This window comes from Oncorhynchus tshawytscha, linkage group LG01, assembly GCF_018296145.1.
Source record: "Oncorhynchus tshawytscha isolate Ot180627B linkage group LG01, Otsh_v2.0, whole genome shotgun sequence".
Classification (NCBI taxonomy): Eukaryota; Metazoa; Chordata; class Actinopteri; order Salmoniformes; family Salmonidae; genus Oncorhynchus; species Oncorhynchus tshawytscha.
Genome location: NC_056429.1, coordinates 79,042,074 through 79,063,919, shown reverse-complemented (window position 1 = coordinate 79,063,919; position 21,846 = coordinate 79,042,074). Strand labels below are relative to the sequence as shown.

The following is a 21,846-nucleotide window of genomic DNA, read 5'->3' as shown; positions in this document are numbered from 1 at the left end:
TAAAACAAATATATACCTTTTATTTACCTAGGCTAGTCAGTTAAGAACACATTCTTATTTTCAATGACGGCCTAGGAACGGTGGGTTAACTGCCTTGTTCAGGGGCAGAATGACAGATTTTCACCTTGTCAGCTCGGGGGATCCAATCTTGCAACCTTACAGTTAACTAGTCCAACACTCTAACCACCTGCCTCTCATTGCACTCCACGAGGAGCCTGCCTGTTACGCGAATGCAGTAGAAGCCAAGGTAAGTTGCTAGCTAGTATTAAACTTATCTTACAAAAAACAATCAGTAAATCATAATCACTAGTTATAACTACACATGGTTGATGATATTACTTGTTTATCTAGCACGTCCTGCGTTGCATATAATCAATGCAACGCTGGGGGATGATTTAACACTGGCGCATTTGCGAAAAAAGCACAATCGTTGGACGACTGTACCTAACCATAAACACCAATGCCTTTCTTGAAATCAATACACAGAAGTATATATTCTTAAACCTGCATATTTAGCTAAAAGAAATCCAGGTTAGCAGGCAATATTAACCAGGTGAAATTGTGTCATTTCTCTTGCGTTCATTGCACGCAGAGTCAGGGTATATGCAACAGTTTGGGTAGCCTGGCTCATTGTGAACTAATTTGCCAGAATTTTACGTAATAATGACAACATTGAAGGTTGTGCAATGTAACAAGAATATTTAGACTTAGGGATGCCATCCGTTAGATTCACTGAAATAATAAACGTTTTGTTTTCGAAATGATAGTTTCCGGATTTGACCATATTAATGACCAAAGGCTCGTAATTCTGTGTGTTATAACTAAGTCTATGATTTGATAGAGCAGTCTGACTGAGCGATGGTAGGCAGCAGCAGTACTATAGTGCCTATAAGAACATCCAATAGTCAAAGGTATATGAAATACAAATGGTATAGAGAGAAATAGTCCTATAAATATTATATTAACTACAACCTAAACTAAAACCTCTTACCTTGGAATATTGAAGTCTCATGTTAAAAGGAACCACCAACTTTCATATGTTCTGAGCAAGGAACTTAAACGTTAGCTTTTTTACTTGGCACATATTGCACTTTTACTTCTCCAACACTTTGTTTTTGCATTATTTAAACCAAATTGAACATGTTTCATTATTTATTTGAGGCTAAATGTATGTATTATATTAAGTTAAAATAAGTGTTCATTCAGTATTGTTGTAATTGTCATTATTACAAATAAATAAATAGAAATTGGCCGATTAATCGGTATCGGCTTTTTCGGCCCTCCAATAATCGGTATCGGCGTTGAAAGATCATAATCGGTCGACCTCTAGTCTTAATGTCAATATGCCTTGTCCATTGCTGTTCTGGTTAGTGTTTATTGGCTTATTTCACTGTAGAGCCTTTAGACCTGCTCATTATACCTTATCCAACCTTTCAGTTCCACCCCCCACACATGAGATGACATCACCTGGTTTCAATTATGTTTCTAGAGACAATATCTCTCTCATCATCACTCAATACCTAGGTTTACCTCCACTGTAGTCACATCCTACCATACCTTTGTCTGTACATTATACCTTGAAGCTATTTTATCGCCCCCAGAAACCTCCTTTTACTCTCTGTTCTGGACGTTCTAGACGACCAATTCTCATAGCTTTTAGCCGTACCCTTATCCTACTCCTCCTCTGTTCCTCTGGTGGTGTAGAGGTGAATCCAGGCCCTGCAGTACCTAGCTCCACTCCTATTCCCCAGGCATTCTCTTTTGAGGACTTCTGTAACCGTAATAGCCTTGGTTTCATGCATGTTAACATTAGAAGCCTCCTCCCTAAGTTTGTTTTATTCACTGCTTTGGCACACTCTGCCAACCCGGATGTTCTAGCCGTGTCTGAATGCTGGCTTAGGAAGACCACCAAAAATTCTGAAATCTCCATCCCTAACTACAACATTTTCAGGCAAGATAGATTGCCCAAAGGGGGCGGTGTTGCAATCTACTGCAAAGATAGCCTGCAGAGTTCTGTCTTACTATCCAGGTCTGTACCCAAACAATTTGAACTTTTAAAAATCCACCTCTCTAAAAACAAGTCTCTCACCGTTGCCTGCTAGAGACCACCCTCTGCCCCCAACTGTGCTCTGGACACCATATGTGAACTGATTGCCCCCCATCTATCTTCAGAGCTCATGCTGCTCGGCGACCTAAACTGGAACATGCTTAACACCTCAGCCATCCTACAATCTTAGCTTGATGCCCTCAATCTCACACAAATTATCAATGAACCTACCAGGTACCACCCCAAAGCCGTAAACACGGGCACCCTCATAGATATCATCCTAACCAACTTGCCATCTAAATATACCTCTGCTGTTTTCAACTAAGATCTCAGTGATCATTGCCTGCATCCGAAATGGGTCAGCGGTCAAACGACCTCCACTCATCACTGTCAAATGCTCCCTGAAACACTTCAGCAAGCAAGCCTTTCTAATCGACCTGGCCGGGGTATCCTGGAAGGATATTGATCTCACCCCGTCAGTAGAGGATGCCTGGTTATTTTTTTTAAAATGCCTTCCTCACCATCTTAAATAAGCATGTCCCATTCAAGATATTTAGATCCAGGAACAGATATAGCCCTTGGTTCTCTCCAGACCTGACTGCCCAGAACCAACACAAAAACATCCTATGGTGTTCTGCATTAGCATCGAACAGCCCCCGTGATATGCAACTTTTCAGGGAAGCTAGAAACCAATATACACAGGCAGTTAGAAAAGCCAAGGCTAGCTTTTTCAAGCATACATTTGCTTCCTTCAACACAAACTCAAAAAGGTTCTGGGACACTGTAAAGTCCATGGAGAATAAGAACACCTCCTCCCAGCTGCCCACTGCACTGAGGATAGGAAACACTGTCACCACCGATAAATCCATTATAATAGATAATTTCAACAAGCATTTTTCTACGGCTGGCCATGCTTTCCACCTGTCCACCCCTACCCCGTTCAACAGCACTGCACCCCCCACAGCAACTCGCCCAAGCCTTCCCCATTTCTCCTTCTCCCAAATCCAGTCAGCTGATGTTCTGAAAGAGCTGCAAAATCTGGACCCCTACAAATCAGCCGGGCTAGACAATCTGGACCCTTTCTTTCTAAAATGATCTGCCGAAATTGTTGCAACCCCTATTACTAGCCCGTTCAACCTCGCTTTCGTGTCGTCTGAGATTCCCAAAGATTGGAAAGCAGCTGCGGTCATCCGCCTCTTCAAAGGGGGACACACTCTTGATCCAAACTGCTACAGACCTTATATCTATCCTGCCTTTTCTAAGGTCTTCGAAAGCCAAGTCAACAAACAGATTACCGACCATTCTGAATCCCACCATACCTTCTCCGCTATGCAATCTGGTTTCAGAGCTGGTCATGGGTCCTAAACGATATCTTTACTGCCATCGATAAGGAACAATACTGTGCATCCTCATCGGCAGACTCGATAGCCTTGGTTTGTCAAATGATTGCCTCGCCTGGTTCACCAACTACTTCTCTGATAGAGTTCAGTGTGTCAAATCGGAGGGCCTGTTGTCCGGGCCTCTGGCAGTATCTATGGGGATGCCACAGGGTTCAATTCTTGGACCGACTCTCTTCTCTGTATACATCAATGATGTCGCTCTTGCTGCTGGTGAGTCTCTGATCCACCTCTACGCAGACGACACCATTCTGTATACTTCTGGCCCTTTTTTGGACACTGTGTTAACAACCCTCCAGATGAGCTTCAATGCCATACAACTCTCCTTCCGTGGCCTCCAATTGCTCTTAAATACAAGTAAAACTAAATGCATGCTCTTCAACCGATCGCTGCCTGCACCTTCCCGCCTGTCCAACATCACTACTCTGGAAGGTTCTGACTTAGAATATGTGGACAACTACAAATACCTAGGTGTCCGGTTAGACTGTTAGCTCTCCTTCCAGACTCACATCAAACATCTCCAATCCAAAGTTAAATCTAGAATTGGCTTCCTATTTTGCAACAAAGCATCCTTCACTCATGCTGCCAAACATACCCTTGTAAAACTGACCATCCTACCGATCCTCGACTCACAGATTACTGCACCTGTACATAGCCCATCTATAATTTAGCCCAAACAACTACCTCTCCCCCTACTGTATTTATTTATTTAGCTCCTTTGCACCCCATTTTTTTCTACCTCTACCTTGCACATTCTTCCACTGCAAATCTACCATTCCAGTGTTTTATTTGCTATATTGTATTTACTTCGCCACCATGGCCTTTTTTTGCCTTTACCTCCCTTATCTCACCTCATTTGCTCACATTGTATATAGACATATTTTTCTACTGTATTATTGACTGTATGTTTACTCCATGTGTAACTCTATGTTGTTGTATGTGTCAAACTGCTTTGCTTTATCTTGGCCAGGTCGCAATTGTAAATGACAACATGTTCTCAACTTGCCTACCTGGTTAAATAAAGGTGAAAAAATGTATTTTTTAATTGTGAGCGAGAGTTGAGCCTATACCTTCCTAATGTCCATTAGTGAGAGAGACCCTACCCTCTTTGTACAAGCAGAACATCCCCAATACAATAGATAGCCTTCCGCTTGGAGATATATTGTTTGCATACTGCTAGATGATTTTAAATTCCAAGATTATTCAAAGGATTGGTCACTAGTCCATTTACAGATGTGAGTTATGAAGGCATTAACGGAGTGTGTCTGTCTGTTTGTTCCTCCCTCCCTCAGCCAACTGTTTTGCCAGCTCAGTGAACTGCAGAGCAGCTAATTACTGGTACTCTGGCTTCATCCGCCTCCAGACTCTCATCGACGCCGCCATCATACAGGTGAGATCAAATGTTATTTGTCACATGTGCCGAATACAACAGGTGTAGTAGACCTTACAGTGAAATGCTTACTTATAAGCCCTTAACCAACAATGCAGTTTTAAGAAAATACCATTTAAAAACGTATGAGATAAGAATAACAAATAATTAAAGTGCAGCAGTAAATAACAATAGCGGGGATATATACGTGGGGTACCTGTACAGGGTCAATGTGCGGGGGGCACCGGTGTCGAGGTAATTATGTACACGTAGTTAGAGTTATTAAAGTGGCTATGCATAGATATTAACAGAGAGTAGCAGCAGCATGAGGGGGGCTATGCAAATAGTATGGGTAGCCATTTGATGAGCTGTTCAGGATAGAGGTCGACCGATTATGATTTTTCAACTCCGATATCGATCATTGGAGATCCCAAAAAAGCTGATACTAATTAATTGGCCAATTTTTATATATACATTTGTAATAATGACAATTACAACAATACTGAATGAACACTTTTATTTTAACTTAATACATAAATAAAAATACATTTAGTCTCAAATAAATAATGACATGTTCTATTTGGTTTAAAGTAAAAGTGCAATATGTGCCATGTAAAAAAGCTCAGATTTAAGTTCCTTGCTCAGAGCGTAAGAACATATGAGAGCTGGTGGTTTCTTTTAACATGAGTCTTCAATATTCCCAGTTAAGAAGTTTTAGGTTGTAGTTATTATAGGAACTATAGGACTATTTCTCTCTATACCATTTGTATTTCATATACATTTGACTATTGGATGTTCTTATAGGCACTATAGTATTGCCAGCCTAATCTCGGGAGTTAATAGGCTTAAAGTCATAAACAGCGCTGTGCTTCAATCATTGCGAAGAGCTGCTGGCAAACGCAGTAAAGTGCTATTTGAATGAATGCTTACAAGCCTGCTGCTGCCTACCACCGCTCAGTCAGACTGCTATATCAAATCATTGACTCTATTGTAATATAATAGACACAGAAATAACAAGCCTTAGATCATTAATATGGTTGAATCAGGAAACTATCATTTCGAAAACAAAACGTTTATTCTTTCAGTAAAATACAAAACATAAACCTTGGCATCCAGGAATCAGGAGGATTTGCCAAATGGAGGGCGAGGGAGAGCTTTGTACGCGTCTGTGTGTGGAGTAAAGGTGGTCTAGAATTTTTTCCCCTCTGGTTGCACATTTAACATGCTTATAGAAATGAGGTAAAACTGATTTAAGTTTTCCTGCATTAATTCAAGTCCCCGGCCACTAGGAGCGCCACCTCTGGATTAGCGTTTTCCTGTTTGCTTATGGAGGAATACAGCTCATTGAGTGCGGTTTTTGTGCCAGTCTCGGTCTGTGGTGGTATGTAGACAGCTACGAATAATACAGATAAAATCTCTAGGTAGATAGTGTGGTCTACAGCTTACCATGAGATACTCTACCTCAGGCGAGCAAAACCTTGAGACTTCCTGAGATATCGAGCACCAGCTATTGTTTAGAAATATGCATTGGCCCTCGCCCTGTTTCTTACCAGAGGCTGCTGTTCTGTCCTGCCGATGCCGCCAGCTGTTTGTTCTTAATGTCGTCGTTCAGCCACGGCTCTGTGAAACATAAGATATTAGTTTTTAATGTCCCGTTGGTAGGATATACAGTGGGGCAAAAAAATATTTAGTCAGCCACCAATTGTGCAAGTTCTCCCACTTAAAAAGATGAGAGGCCTGTAATTTTCATCATAGGTACACTTCAACTATGACAGACAAAATGAGAAAAAAAATCCAGAAAATCACATTGTAGGATTTTGAATGAATTTATTTGCAAATTATGGTGGAAAATAAGTATTTGGTCACCTACAAACAAGCAAGATTTCTGGCTCTCACAGACCTGTAACTTCTTCTTTAAGAGGCTCCTCTGTCCTCCACTTGTTACCTGTATTAATGGCACCTGTTTGAACTTGTTATCAGTATAAAAGACACCTGTCAACAACCTAAAACAGTCACACTCCAAACTCCACTATGGCCAAGACCAAAGAGCTGTCAAAGGACAGAAACAAAATTATAGACCTGCACTAGGCTGGGAAGACTGAATCTGCAATAGGTAAGCAGCTTGGTTTGAGGAAATCAACTGTGGGAGCAATTATTATGAAATGGAAGACATACAAGATCACTGATAATCTCCCTTGATCTGGGGCTCCACGCAAGATCTCACCCCGTGGGGTCAAAATGATCACAAGAACGGTGAGCAAAAATCCCAGAACCACACGGGGGGACCTAGTGAATGACCTGCAGAGAGCTGGGACCAAAGTAACAAAGCCTACCATCAGTAACACACTACGCCGCCAGGGACTCAAATCCTGCAGTGCCAGATGTGTCCCCCTGCTTAAGCCAGTACATGTCCAGGCTCGTCTGAAGTTTGCTAGAGAGCATTTGGGTGATCCAGAAGAAGATTGGGAGAATGTCATATGGTCAGATGAAACCAAAATATAACTTTTTGGTAAAACCTCAACTCGTCGTGTTTGGAGGACAAAGAATGCTGAGTTGCATCCAAAGAACACCATACCTACTGTGAAGCATGGGTGTGGAAACATCATGCTTTGGGGCTGGTTTTCTGCAAAGGAACCAGGACGACTGATCCGTGTAAAGGAAAGAATGAATGGGGCCATGTATCGTGAGATTTTGAGTGAAATCCTCCTTCCATCAGCAAGGGCATTGAAGATGAAACGTGGCTGGGTCTTTCAGCATGACAATGATCCCAAACACACCGCCCGGGCAACGAAGGAGTGGCTTCGTAAGAAGCAAATACTTATTTTCCACTATAATTTGCAAATTAAATTCATTAAATTCATTAAAAATACAATGTGATTTTCTGGATTTTTTTCTCATTTTGTCTGTCATAGTTGAAGTGTACCTATGATGAAAATTACAGGCCTCTCTCATCTTTTTAAGTGGGAGAACTTGCACAATTGGTGGCTGACTAAATACTTTTTTTGCCCCACTGTAGGTGAATATACTGCCAAATTCTCTAAAATGACGTTGGAGGCGGTTTATGGTAGAGAAATTAACATTCAACTCTCTGGCAACAGCTCTGGTGGACATTCCTGCAGTCAGCATTCCAATTGCATGCTCCCTCGACTTGAGACACCTGTGGAATTGCGTTGTGTGACAAAACTGCAAATGTTAGTGGCCTTTTATTGTGTGTATGGAATTTCTGGGATATTTTATTTCAGCTCATGGAACATGGGACCAACACTTTACATGTTGCGTTTATATTTTTGTTCAGTGTATATTAATGCTTGATCCCTGCCTATGTCCTGTGTTCAGATGCAGACCAAGCGGTCAGTATGGAGTGAGATGGACCACCTGCGTGTGGTGATGATGGGCCAGCCAGGGTCAGTGGAGGTCCAAAAGTTTCCCCACGCTCTCATCTCCATCTACCTGGTGCTGGCTTTCACACCCTTCATCACCTTCCTCATCGTCAACGTGGCAGCAGAGAAGGAACACAGGCTCAAAGACACCATGACCATGATGGGCCTCTACGACTCTGCCTTCTGGTCAGTAGGATGATTTGTGTTTGTTAAAGTAACTGCTGTATACATTTATACTATATTGCCATAAAGAACCTCCAACAGTTAACTGACTCAATGATGGAGGCTGGCGTACCATGTGCAAAACTAGGTTGTTAAAGAAATAACATTATTAAGGTTTTTTACATCATCCCACGTAAGGGCGGCAGGTAGCCTAGTGGTTAGAGCGTAACCGAAAGGTTACAAGATCGACTCCCAGAGCTGACAAGGTAAAAAATCTGTCGTTCTGCCCCTGAACAAGGCAGTTAACCCACTGTTCCTAGGCCGTCATTGAAAATAAGAATTTGTTCTTAAACTGACTTGCCTAGTTAAATAAAGGTAAAATTATTTAAAAAAAATAAGAGTCTGAGGGGAGGATTTTTACATAATTTATGTTATGATATCTGCTTTTTTTTCTCTACAAAGGTGTGTGTGTGTGTTGATGTTTCAACAGGCTATCGTGGGGCCTGCTGTATGCAGCTCTGGTCACCACCATGTCCATCCTCATGTCCATCATCGCTACCTATACAGCTCTCTTCCCCAACAGTGACTTCATCGTCATCTTCCTCCTCATCTTCCTCTACGGCATCTCCTCTGTGAGTACCTCTAATGAGCCCTGGTTCGTTCATGACATGCCATTTACTGTGTTCAATTAAATCCCTGAAACAGAAGAACAGAGTTGAAGTTCAGACTGTTCTAAAAGATAATATACAGTACCAGTCAAAAGTTTGGACACCTACTCATTTCAGGGTTTTTCTTTATTTTTACTATGTTCTACATTGTAGAATTATAGTAAAGACATCAAATAACACACATGTAATAATGTAGTAACCAAAAAAGTGTTAAACAAATCCAAATATATTTATTGCATCACTGCCTGGTATGGCAACTGCTCGTCCTCCGACCGCAAGGCACGACAGAGGGTAGTGCGTACGGCCCAGTACATCACTGGGGCCAAGCTTCCTGCCTTCCAGGACCTCTATACACGAGCAATGGACAGTAGACCAGTGGAAATGTTTTCCTTGCGTGCGCTGCAATCTCAAAGAAAACCATTAGTAACACACTATGCCGTCATGGATTAAAATCCTGCAACGCACCCAAGGTCCCCCTGCTCAAGCCAGCGTATGTCCAGGCCCGTCTGAAGTTTGCCAATGACCATCTGGATGATCCAGAGGAGGAATGGGCGAAGGTCGTGGTCTCATGAGACAAAAATAGAGCTTTTTGGTCTAAACTCAACTCGCCGTGTTTGGAGGAAGAAGAAGGATGAGTATAACCCCAAGAACACCATCCCAACCGTGAAGCATGGAGGTAGAAACATCATTCTTTGGGGATGCTTTTCTGCAAAGGGGACAGGACGACTGCACCGTATTGAGGGGAGGATGGATGGGGCCATGTATCACGAGATCTTGGCCAACAACCTCCTTCCCTCAGTAAGAGCATTGAAGATGGTTCGTGGCTGGGTCTTCCAGCATGACAACGACCCGAAACACACAGCCAGGGCAACTAAGGAGTGGCTCCGTAAGAAGCATCTCAAGGCCCTGGAGTGGCCTAGCCAGTCTCCAGACCTGAACCCAATATAAAATCTTTGGATGGAGCTGAAAGTCCGTATTGCCCAGCAACAGCCCCGAAACCTGAAGGATCTGGAGGAGGTCTGTATGGAGGAGTGGGCCAAAATCCATGCTTCAGTGTGTGCAAACCTGGTCAAGAACTACAAGAAACGTATGATCTCTGTAATTGCAAACAAAGGTTTCTGTACCAAATATTAAGTTCTGCTTTTCTGATGTATCAAATACTTATGTCATGCAATAAAATGCAAATTAATTACTTTAAAATCATACAATGTGATTTTCTGGATTTTCTGTCTCTCACAGTTGAAGTGTACCTATGATAAAAATTCCAGACCTCTACATGCTTTGTAAGTAGGGAAAATTTGTATCAAATACTTGTTCTCCCCACTGTATATACTGTATTTTTCTCGATTCCACTACAGCATTGCTCGTCCTAATATTTATATTTCTTCATTCCATTATTTTACTTTGAGATTTGTGTGTATTGTTGTGAATTGTTATATATTACTGCACTGTTGGAGCAATGAACAAACATTTCTCTACACTCGCAATAATATCTGCTAAATATGTCTATGTAAAAAATACGATTTGATTTACATTTAACTGGGTGAATGGAATATGAGTGACAGTCATCCAATATGCTGTAATAGATATAAGGCCATGTTCATGAGAAAATATATATAGTTGAAGTCAAAAGTTTACGTACACTTAGGTTGGAGTCATTAAATTCGTATTTCAACCACTCCACACATTTCTTGTTAACCAACTATAGTTTTGGCAAGTCGGTTAGGACATCTACTTTGTGCATGACACAAGTAATTTTTTCAACAATTGTTTACAGACTAATTGTTTCACTTATAATTCACTGCATCACAATTCCATTGGGTCAGAAGTTTACATACACTAAGTTGACTGTGCCTTTAAACGGCTTGGAAAATTCCAGAAAATGATGTCATGTCTTTAGAAGCTTCTGATGGCCTAATTTACATAATTGTAGTCAATTGGAGGTGTACCTGTGGATGTATTTCAAGGCCTACCTTCACACTCAGTGCCTCTTTGCTTGACATCATGGGAAAATGTTAACAAATCAGCCAAGACCTCAGGAAAAAAATGTAGACCTCCGCAAGTCTGGTTCATCCTTGGGAGCAATTTCTAAACGCCTGAAGGTACCATGTTCATTTACACAAACAATAGTACGCAAGTATAAACACTATGGGACCATGCAGCCGTCATACCGCTCAGGAAGGAGACGCGTTCTGTCTCCTAGAGGTAAACGTACTTTGGTGCGAAAAGTGCAAATCAATCCCAGAACAACAGCACAGGACCTTGTGAAGATGCTGGAAGAAATGGGTAAAAAAGTATCTATATCCACAGTAAAACGAGTCCTATATCGACATAACCTGAAAGGCGCTCAGCCAGGAAGAAGCCGCTGTTCCAAAACCCGCCATAATAAAAAAGCAATTGCACATGGGGACAAAGACGGTACTTTTTGGAGAAATGTCCTCTGATCTGATGAAACAAAAATAGAACTGTTTGGCCATAATGACCATCGTTATGTTTGGAGGAAAAAAGAGCGAGGCTTGCAAGCCGAAGAACACCATCCCAACCGTGAAGCAAGGGGGTGGCAGCATCATGTTGTGGGGGTGCTTTGCTGCAGGAGGGACTGGTGCACTTCACAAAATAGATGGCATCGTGAGGAAGGAAAATTATGGGGATATATTGAAGCAAAATCTCAAGACATCAGTCAGGAAGTTAAAGCTTGGGCGCAAATGGGTCTTCCAAATTAACAATGACCCCAAGAATAGTTCCAAAGTTGTGGCAAAATGGCTTAAGGACAACAAAGTCAAGGTATTGGAGTAGAACATTTGTGGGCAGAACTGAAAAAGTGTGTGTGAGCAAGGAGGCCTACAAACCTGACTCAGTTATACCAGCTCTGGAATGGCCAAAATTCACCCAATTTATTGTGGGAAGCTTGTGGAAGGCTACAAGAAACGTTTGACCCAAGTTAAACCATTTCAAGGCAATGCTACCAAATACTAATTGAGTGTATGTAAACTTCTGACCCACTGGTAATGTGATGCAAGAAATAAAAGCTGAAATAAATCATTCTCTCTACTATTATTGTGACTTCACATTCTTAAAATAAAGTGGTGATCCTAACTGACCTAAGACAGGGATTTTTTACTATGATTAAATGTCAGGAATTGTGAAACTGAGTTTAAATGTATTTGGCTAAGGTGTATGTGAACTTCTGACTTCAACTGTATAATCTTTCCTCATCTTATACGGCACCGACCGCCACTGGTGTGGGTGGGTGTGTGTATGTGTGACACTGACTGGCTCGATTCGGTGCTTTGTAGCAAGATTTGAAATAGTGTTTTTTACATTGGATAAAAGTAGAGACTCGGAGCTGGACAATGGTATGTCATACACTGCAGTTATGCTTTGAAAGTTTATTAACTTGTAACTCCACTTATGAGAAAATGGCCCTTGTATGTTTGGGTACACCTGCTGGAGAGCTCTTCTTTGTCTATACCCATTCATCATTGTTCACACCCTCTTAAGCCTTAGCCCCACCCATCTTTTTAAGGATTCACATGTGAGGCCATGTGCTAAACATAGTGAGAAATTTGTAAACAACCAAAGATTTAAATACTAAAAGTGATAAGTAGTAGCAAAAATACACTTTATTTAGTCCTTGGCCTATACCCTATTCTGACTTTTGGGCAGGTCATGTTCTTCACCTTACCATCTCTGGTAAACACACAACATATCAACCAAAATCAAAATTGATTTTCACATGCAAAAGGTGTAAATGATACAGTGAAATGGTTACTTGCATATTTGCATAGTAGCAATATCAAAAATAGAAAGTGTCCATGTAAATATTTTATATTTATTAGATGATTCTTACCCAGACACACTTGTCTAAATCGATGGGTCATGTGACAGAAGTGCAATAACCACCCCGCAGCCACATCTAGTTAAGTGTATGGGTCACTATTGTCTAGACATGGTCATGAAATACAATAGATGACCGTAATCACATCTGGCTAACTTGGTGGGTCATGTCATCTGGTGAGGTAGAGTCTTTTGTTTAGACATGTAGCTAGCTAAACAATGAACCTAATGGTGCTTTCAAGACATCTGGGAACTTGTAAAAAATACGAGGTGAAATCATGACATCAGTGCTCTCTCTTCAGGTCGGAAGGTCGGGACTCTATAAAGAGGCCCGAGATTCCGAGTTGGATGACCTCAAAAACAACTATTTTTCCCAGTCGGAGCTCGTTTTTTTTTTGTGAGTTCCCAGTTGTTTTGAATGTGGCAATAATCCCAACCATAACTACTGGCAATACAAACTGATTGTCACAGCTAGCTACTATGCAATCTGCAGGTAGCTAAAGCTAACTAGGTTCCGTGTTAGCTAGCTAGCTAACATTAGGCTATGACTAGCAATGCAAATGGCTTTGTGAGATACAAATAATATATAGCTAGCGAGCCAGCCAGCTAACTTTAGCTAGCAAATGTTATCTAACAGTACTCTTTAACTTGCAATGAAAATGACTTTCTGACTAAAATGTAGCTAGCTAGACTATATTCCCCGTATACATGGATGAACGCTTCTCCCTCTGTCATGGATGCCATGGTTGCCATTAAATTGAAGCTGTAATCCAGAGACATTTGTTTTATACAACAGCCTTCTGTGTGTTCTCTTTTCGACTCACTCTGCATATTTTCTATCAAAAGCCAGAATTTTCTCCATCTCCTTAGCTAGCATACTCTGCTTTCACTGGGCATTCCACTGATTTCAAAACTCTGTCAACTTCTTCTGTGACAACAACAATGTTGATTACCGTTTGAGAAGACTCCAATGTCTGGTTCAATAAAAATGTTTGAACTTAAATCAGGGATTTCCCCATAGTCTGATTCATTTTCAGAGTCCGAGAAGAGTCCGCATGGCACAATCGTACTCCAGAAGGTGAGAGCAGTACAGTAGCAACACTTTTGCAGTTCTTCATGATACCTTTCAAAAAAGCCACAGTAGTAAGGATTACCAAAACACATACTGAGCAGCTCATGTTAAAGACAAGCATGCTACATGGCAGACCAATCTGAACTCCTCTCTCAGCATGTCCAGATCCTCCATTATCATAGCCAATCATTGCTAGCGGGAAGGTTCCTATCTTTTTCCGTGGCTAAACCAACTAAACTTATAATTGTATTTATTTATTCAAATTTACAGATGGCATAAAATGTCGTTATTAAGGCACATGAAAGTTCACATGTTCCAGAAGGCATTTCTGCCATTTTGATGGGGGGGGGAAATGCCTCTCCCGTGAAGTAGTTATGTGCGACATATGCCTAGTTTCCTAGGTTTGGACACACCTACTCATTCCAGGGTTTTTATTTATTTTTTACTATTTTCAACATTGTAAAATAATCCATATATTTTTGATTCTTGAAAGTAGCTACCCTTTGCATGATGACAGCTTTGCACACACTTGGCATTCTCTCAACCAGCTTCACCTGGAATGCTTTTCCAAACGTCTTGAAGGAGTTCCCACATTTGCTGAGCACTTGTTGGCTGCTTTTCCTTGACTCTGCGGTCCCACTCATCCCAAACCATCTCAATTGGGGTGAGGTCGGGTGATTGAGGAGGCCAGGTCATCTGATGCAGTACTCCATCACTCTCATTCTTGGTCAAATAGCTCATACACAGCCTGGAGGCGTGTTGGGTCCTTGTCCTGTTGAAAAACAAATGATAGTACCACTAAGCGCAAACCAGATGGGATGGTGTTTTACTGTGGTAGCCATGCTGGTTAAGTGTGCCTTGAATTGTAAATAAATCACCAACAGTGTCACCAGCAAAGCACCATCACACCACCGCCATGCTTCACGGTGGGATCCACACATGCGGAGTTCATCCGTTCACCTACTCTGCGTCTCATAAAATATTTGGACTCATCAGACAGATTTCCACCAGTCTCATGTCCATTGCACGTGTGTCTTGGACAAGCATGTCTCTTCTTATTATTGCCATCCTTTAGTAGTGTTTTCTTTGCTGTAATTTCACGCAGTCTCCTCTGAACAGTTGATGTTGAGTTGTGTCTGTTACTTGAACTCCGTGAAGCATTTATTTGGGCTGAAATTTCTGAGGCTGGTAACTCCTCTGCAGCAGAGGTAACTCTGGGTCTTCCTTTCCTGTGGCGGTCCTCATGAGCCAGTTTCATCATATTGCTTGATGGTTTTTGCGACTGCACTTGAAGAAACTTTAAAAGTGCTTGACATTTCCCAGATTGACTGACCTTCATGTCTTAAAGTAATGATGGACTGTTGTTTCTCTTTGCTTATTTGAGCTGTTCTTGCCATAATATGGACTTGGTCTTTTACCAAGTAGCCCTATCTTCTACATATCACCCCTACCTTGTCACAACACAACTGATTGTCTCAAACGCATTAAGAAGGAAGGAAATTCCACAAATGAACTTTTAACATGGCACACCTGTTATTTGAAATGCATTCCCCGTGACTACCTGAGTTGAGAGAATGCCAAGAGTGTGCAAAGCTGCTGTCAAGGCAAAGGGTGGCTACTTTGAAGAATCTCAAATATAAAATATATTTGACATATGTTTAACATTTCTTACTAAATGATTCCATATGTGTTATTTCATAGTTTTGATGTATTCACTATTATAAAAATACAGAAAGAAGTCCTGCAACAAGTAGATGTGTCCAAACTTTAGTGTGTGTGTGTATTAAAAACAGAAATACCTTATTTACATAAGAGTTCAGACCCTTTGCTATGAGACTTGAAATTGAACACTGGTGCTTCTTGTTTCCATTGATCATCCTTGAGATGTTTGTACAGCTTGATTGGAGTCTACCTGTGGTAAATTTCAATTGACTGGACATGATTTGGAAAGGCACACCTGTCTATATAAGGTCCCACTGTTGACAGTGCATGTCAGAGAAAAAAACAAGCCATGGGGTTTGGAATTGTCCGTAGAGCTCTGAGACAGGATTCTGTTGAGGAACAGATCTGGGGAAGGGTATCAATTCATTTATGCAGCATTGAGGGTCCCCAAGAACACAGTGGCCTCCATCATTCTTAAATGGAAGAAGTTTGGAACCACCCAGACTCTTCCTAGAGCTGGCTGCCCGGCCAAACTGAGCAGTCGGGAGAAGGGCCTTGGTCGTGGAGGTGACCAAGAACCCAATGGTCAATCTGACAGAACTCCGTAGTCCCTCTGTGGAGATGGGAGAACCTTCTAGAAGTGGGGTGGGCAACTCCAGTCCTCGAGGGCCTGATTGGTGTCACATTTTTTCTCCATCCCTAGCAAACACAGCTGATTAATCAAATATCCTTCTAAACTGAAGATCATGATTAGGTGATTATTGGAGTCAGGTGTGTTAGCTAGGGCTGGGGCAAAACTGTGACACCAATCAGGACTGGAATTGCCCAACCCTGTTCTAGAAGGACAACCATTTTTGCAGCACTCCACTAATCAGGCCTTTATGGTAGAGTGACTAGATGGATGCCACTCCTCAATAAAAGTACAAGACATGCCTCTTGGAGTTTGCCAAAAGGCACTTAAAGACTCTGAGAAGCAAGATTCTCTGGTCTGATGAAACCAAGATTTAACTCTTTGGCCTGTATGCCAAGCGTCACGTGTAGAGGAAACCTGGCACCATCCCTACGGTGAAGCACGGTGGTGGCAGTATCATGCTGTGGGGATGTTTTTCAGAGGCAGGGACTGGGAGACTAGACTAGGGGATCTAGGGAAAGATGAACAGAGCAAAGTACAAAGATGTCCTTGATGAAAACCTGCTACAGAGCTCTCCGAACCTCAGACTGAGGTGAAGGTTCACCTTCCAAAAGGACAACAACCCTAAGCACACAGCGAAGACAACGCAGGAGTGACTTCAGGACAAGTCTCAATGTCCTTGAGTGGCCCAGCCAGAGCCCGGACTTCATCCTAATCTAACATTTCTGGGGAGACCTGAAAATAGCTGTGCAGCAACCCTCCCCATCCAACCTGACAGAGCTTGAGAGGATCTGCAGAGAAGAATGGGAGAAACTCCCCAAATACAGGTGTGTGCCAAGCTGGTGGCATCTTAGCCAAGAAGACTTGAGGCTGTAATCGCTGCCAATGGCGCTTCAACAAAGTACTGAGTAAAGGGTCTGAATTCTTAATTATTTCAGTTCTTTATTTTTAATAAATTGGTATCATTTCTAAACATGTTTTTGCTTTGTTGTTATTGGGGTATTGTGTGTAGATTGATGAGTTAAAAAACAACATGGCACCTCATGGCAAAGAACTCTCTGAGGATCTGAAAAAAGAATTGTTGCTCTACATAAAGATGGTCTGGGCTATAAGAAGATTGCCAAGACCCTGAAACTGAGTTGCAGCACGGTGGCCAAGACGATACAGCGGTTTAACTGGACAGGTTCCACTCAGAACAGGCCTCGCCATGGTCGACCAAAGAAGTTGAGTGCACATGCTCAGCGTCATATCCAGAGGTTGTCTTTGGGAAATAGACGTATGAGTGCTGCCAGCATTGCTGCAGAGGTTGAAGGGGTGGGGGGTCAGCCTGTCAGTGCTCAGACCATACGCCGTACACTGCATCAAATTGGTCTGCATGGCTGTCGTCCCAGAAGGAAGCCTCTTCTAAAGATGATGCACAAGAAAGCCCGCAAACAGTTTGCTGAAGACAAGCAGACTAACAACATGGATTACTGGAATCATGTCCTGTGGTCTGATGAGACCAAGATAAACTTATTTGGTTCAGATGGTGTCAAGCATGTGTGGCGGCAACCAGGTGAGGAGTACAAAGACAAGTGTGTCTTGCCTACAGTCAAGCATGGTGGTGGGAGTGTCATGGTCTGGGGCTGCATGAGTGCTGCCGGCACTGGGGAGCTACAGTTCATTGAGGGAACCATGAATGCCAACATGTACTGTGACATACTGAAGCAGAGCATGATCCCCTCCCTTCGGGGAGACTGGGCCGCAGGGCAGTGTTCCAACATGATAACGACCCCAAACACACCTCCAAACGACCACTGCCTCACTGCCTTGCTAAAGAAGCTGAGGATAAAGGTGATGGACTGGCCAAGCATGTCTCCAGACCTAAATTCTATTGAGCATCTGTGGGGGATCCTCAAACGGAAGGTGGAGGAGTGCAAGGTCTCTAACATCCACCAGCTCCGTGATGTCGTCATGGAGGAGTGGAAGAGGACTACAGTGGCAACCTGTGAAACTCTGGTGAACTCCATGCCCAAGAGGGTTAAGGAAGTGCTGGAAAATGATGGTGGCCACACAAAATATTGACACTTTGGGTCCAATTTGGACATTTTCACCTAGGGGTATAAAAAAAGAAACGTCCTCTCACTGTCAACTGTGTTTATTTTCAGCATTTTAACATGTGTAGATATTTGTATGAACATAACAAGATTGAACAAGTGCCACAGACATGTGACTAACATAAATTGAATATTGTGTCCCTGAACAAAGGGGAGAGGCAGAGAAGTAACAGTCAGTGTATGGTGTGGCCACCAGCTGCATTAAGTACTGCAGTGCATCTCCTCCTCATGGACTACACCAGATTTGCCAGTTCTTGCTGTGAGATGTTACCCCACTCTTCTACCAAGGCACCTGCAAGTTCCCGGACATTTATGGGGGGAATGACACTAGCCCTCACCCTCTGATCCAACAGGTCCCAGACGTGCTCAATGGGATTGAGATCCGGGCTCTTCGCTGGCCATGGCAGAACACTGACATTCCTGTCTTGCAGGAAATCACGCACAGACCGAACAGTATGGCTGGTGGCATTGTCATGCTGGAGGGTCATGTCAGGATGAGCCTGCAGGAAGGGTACCACATGAGGGAGGAGGATGTCTTCCCTGTAACGCACAGCGTTGAGATTGCCTGCAATGACAACAAGCTCAGTCCAATGATGCTGTGACACACCGCCCCAGACCATGATGGACCCTCCGCCCCCAAATCCATCCCGCTCCAGAGTACAGGCCTCGGTGTAACGCTCATTCCTTCAACAACAATCGCAAATTCAACCATCACCCCTGGTGAGACAAAACCACGACTCGTCAGTGAAGAGCACTTGTTGCCAGTCCTTTCTGGTCCAGCGACGATGGGTTTGTGCCCATAGGCGACGTTGTTGCCGGTGATGTCTGGTGAGGACCTGCCATACAACAGGCCTACAATGATGTACCGATCCTGTGTAGGTGTTGTTACACGTGATCTGCCACTGCGAGTACGGACATTGCAATTTATTGCCCTGGCCACATCTGCAGTCCTCATGTCCTCTTGCAGCATGCCTAAGGCACGTTCACGCAGATAAGCAGGGACCCTGGGCATCTTTCTTTTGGTGTTTTTCAGGGTCAATAGAAAGGCTTCCCTAGTGTCCTAAGTTTTCATAACTGTGACCTTAATTGCCTACCATCTGGAAGCTGTTAGTGTCTTAACGACCGTTCCACAGGTGCATGTTCATTAATTGTTTATGATTCATTGAACAAGCATGGGAAACAGTGTTTAAACCCTTTACAATGAAGATCTGTGAAGTTATTTGGATTTTAATTAATTATCTTTGAAAGATAGGGTCATGATAAAGGGACAATTCTTTTTTCGCTGAGTTTATTTATATTTAGTAGATGCTTTTATGTGCGTGTCAGAGGAAAGATGTCTGAAAATGTTTTAAGGCCAAGATTTCTATTCAATGTGCCATGTGTGTCACGGATTTGACCTGAAATTGACTTCTTAATTCCAGTTACCATAGGATGATGTTAGCTTTTAACTCCCCTCTACCAATAGATTTGACACTGCATTTGGTTGACTCGCATTGGTTGTGACAGGCCATAACAAAGGGATTGTTCACTTTTTTAAAGTGTAGGTTATTTTCTACTTACCTAGAATGTTCCATCTGATTTTCAAACCTCAGTGAACTACCTCTTTAAACTCTTGTATTTTATCCTTCCCCAGATCTTCTTCTCCTTCATGCTGACCCCTCTGTTTAAGAAGCCTAAATTTGCCAGTACGGTGGGCTCAATGCTGACTGTGGTGTTCGGCTGCCTGTCCCTGTTCACTGTCCTGATGAAGGACTTCCCCCAGCCGCTGGTCTGGGTTCTTTGTCTGCTGTCCCCCAGTGCATTCTCCATCGGCATTGCCCAGGTAACCAACACAGTCAACGCCCGTGTCGTGTTCATTAAGCACCAAATGGGATTAAACAGACCAAAACAGGGAGCGACTACCTGGACTTGGACAATAGAAGCACACATTTTCTGTGGTGATACAGTGCAAAGTTTAGTAACAGAATCACAGAACAAACAGCACAAACCATCATTCTGTTACCAAACTTTGCATCTGCAAATCTGTTCAAGTAAATGTGTTTTTGTAAAATGTTCTGTGGAAATTAAGTTATTCTTGTGCATAAAGCTGTATTGTTTGTTTAACTTTGCAATCATTGTTTTTTGTTTGACATACATTTTAAAATGAAAAACCGGACTCACAGCATCAGCCTGTTACCATGGAATTGCCCAACATTTTATTGTCAAGGTTGTCCAAGACAGTGTGCAATGTTTACGGAGACCACCCCCCATGTAATAAAGCCATTCTGTTCTATTCTCTGTGAGTCTAGGTGGTGTACCTTGAGGCCCAGGGGGACGGAGCTGTGTTCGCTACCCTGGCCAACGGCCCCCATCCCCTATACGCCCCCCTTCTCATGCTCGTCCTGGACTGTATACTCTACCTGCTGCTGGCTGTCTACCTGGACCAGGTCCTACCAGGTACTGTTTTGACTTCTCCTCTCTTCTCAACACATCAAGGAAGTATTGATTTCATTCAACCTTTACTCATACAGTTTGGTCTTAAAATTGAGTACATTTTTTTAAACAGTGACCTGTCTATTTATCTCAAATGGCCTTCCGTATTCCTGTGTCCTTTGTGCAGGTGAGTTTGGCATGCGGCGCTCCCTGGTATACTTCATGAAGCCATCCTATTGGTCCAGGCGCAGTAAGCGCTACGTCGAGGTGAGCTCTGCGTACGAGACGGAGGTGAACGGGGCCACAGGAGTGAATGAGTCTGTGGAGCCCGTCTCTCCGGAATTCAGGGGGAAAGAGGCCATCCGGTAAGAGCCTCCCCTTTATACCCTTTCCACACTACTGATCTAAGCCAAGCTGCACTGGGCTGGCCTGGTTATACATCCACCATAGTTGCTTGATGCGTCCTGTCCAATGGGTGTAGTTCAGTGGACGCTCCTCAGAGGAGGAAGGGGTTGACCATCCTCAGTGAATTTCATAAGAACAAAAATGGTAAAACATTAAAGTTATGTTTTTTTAGATAAAACTATACTAAATATTATCAAATCAAATGTTATTTGTCATATTCGCCAATACAACAGGTGTAGACCTTAAAGTGAAATGCTTACTTACAAGCCCTTGACCCTGGGACTAAACACCTCCCTCTGCAACTGGATCCTGGACTTCCTGACGGGCCGCCCCCAGATGGTAAGGGTAGGTAACAAAACATCCGCCACGCTGATCCTCAACACAGGGGCCCCTCGGGTGTGTGCTCAGTCTCCTCCTGTACTCCCTGTTCACTCATGACTGCATGGCCAGGCACAACTCCAACACCATCATCAAGTTTGCCGATAGCACAACTGTGGTAGGCCTGATCACCGACAACGATGGTGCCAGGACAACAACCTCCCCCTCAATGTGAGACAAAAGACCAAGGAGCTGATTTCTGGACTACAGGAAAACGAGGACCGACCACGCCCCCATTCTCATTGACGGGGCTGTAGTGGAGCAGGTTGAGAGCTGGTATGGCAACTGCTCGGCCTCCGACCGCAAGGCACTACTTAGGGTAGTGCGTAC

At 42.9% G+C, this 21,846-nt stretch overlaps 1 protein-coding gene across 2 annotated transcripts in view; it reads left to right on the top strand.

Moving 5' to 3' along the window:
- abca5 (ATP-binding cassette, sub-family A (ABC1), member 5) overlaps positions 1-21,846 on the top strand; it is a 96,868-nt gene that overhangs the window by 25,519 nt on the left and 49,503 nt on the right. For both annotated transcript variants that reach the window (XM_042326184.1, XM_024431433.2), the window contains 6 exons: positions 4,737-4,834; positions 8,150-8,379; positions 8,846-8,987; positions 19,955-20,143; positions 20,610-20,757; positions 20,921-21,098. In XM_042326184.1, the coding sequence (XP_042182118.1) occupies positions 4,737-4,834; positions 8,150-8,379; positions 8,846-8,987; positions 19,955-20,143; positions 20,610-20,757; positions 20,921-21,098 (985 nt within the window). The remainder of the gene's footprint in view (positions 1-4,736; positions 4,835-8,149; positions 8,380-8,845; positions 8,988-19,954; positions 20,144-20,609; positions 20,758-20,920; positions 21,099-21,846) is intronic.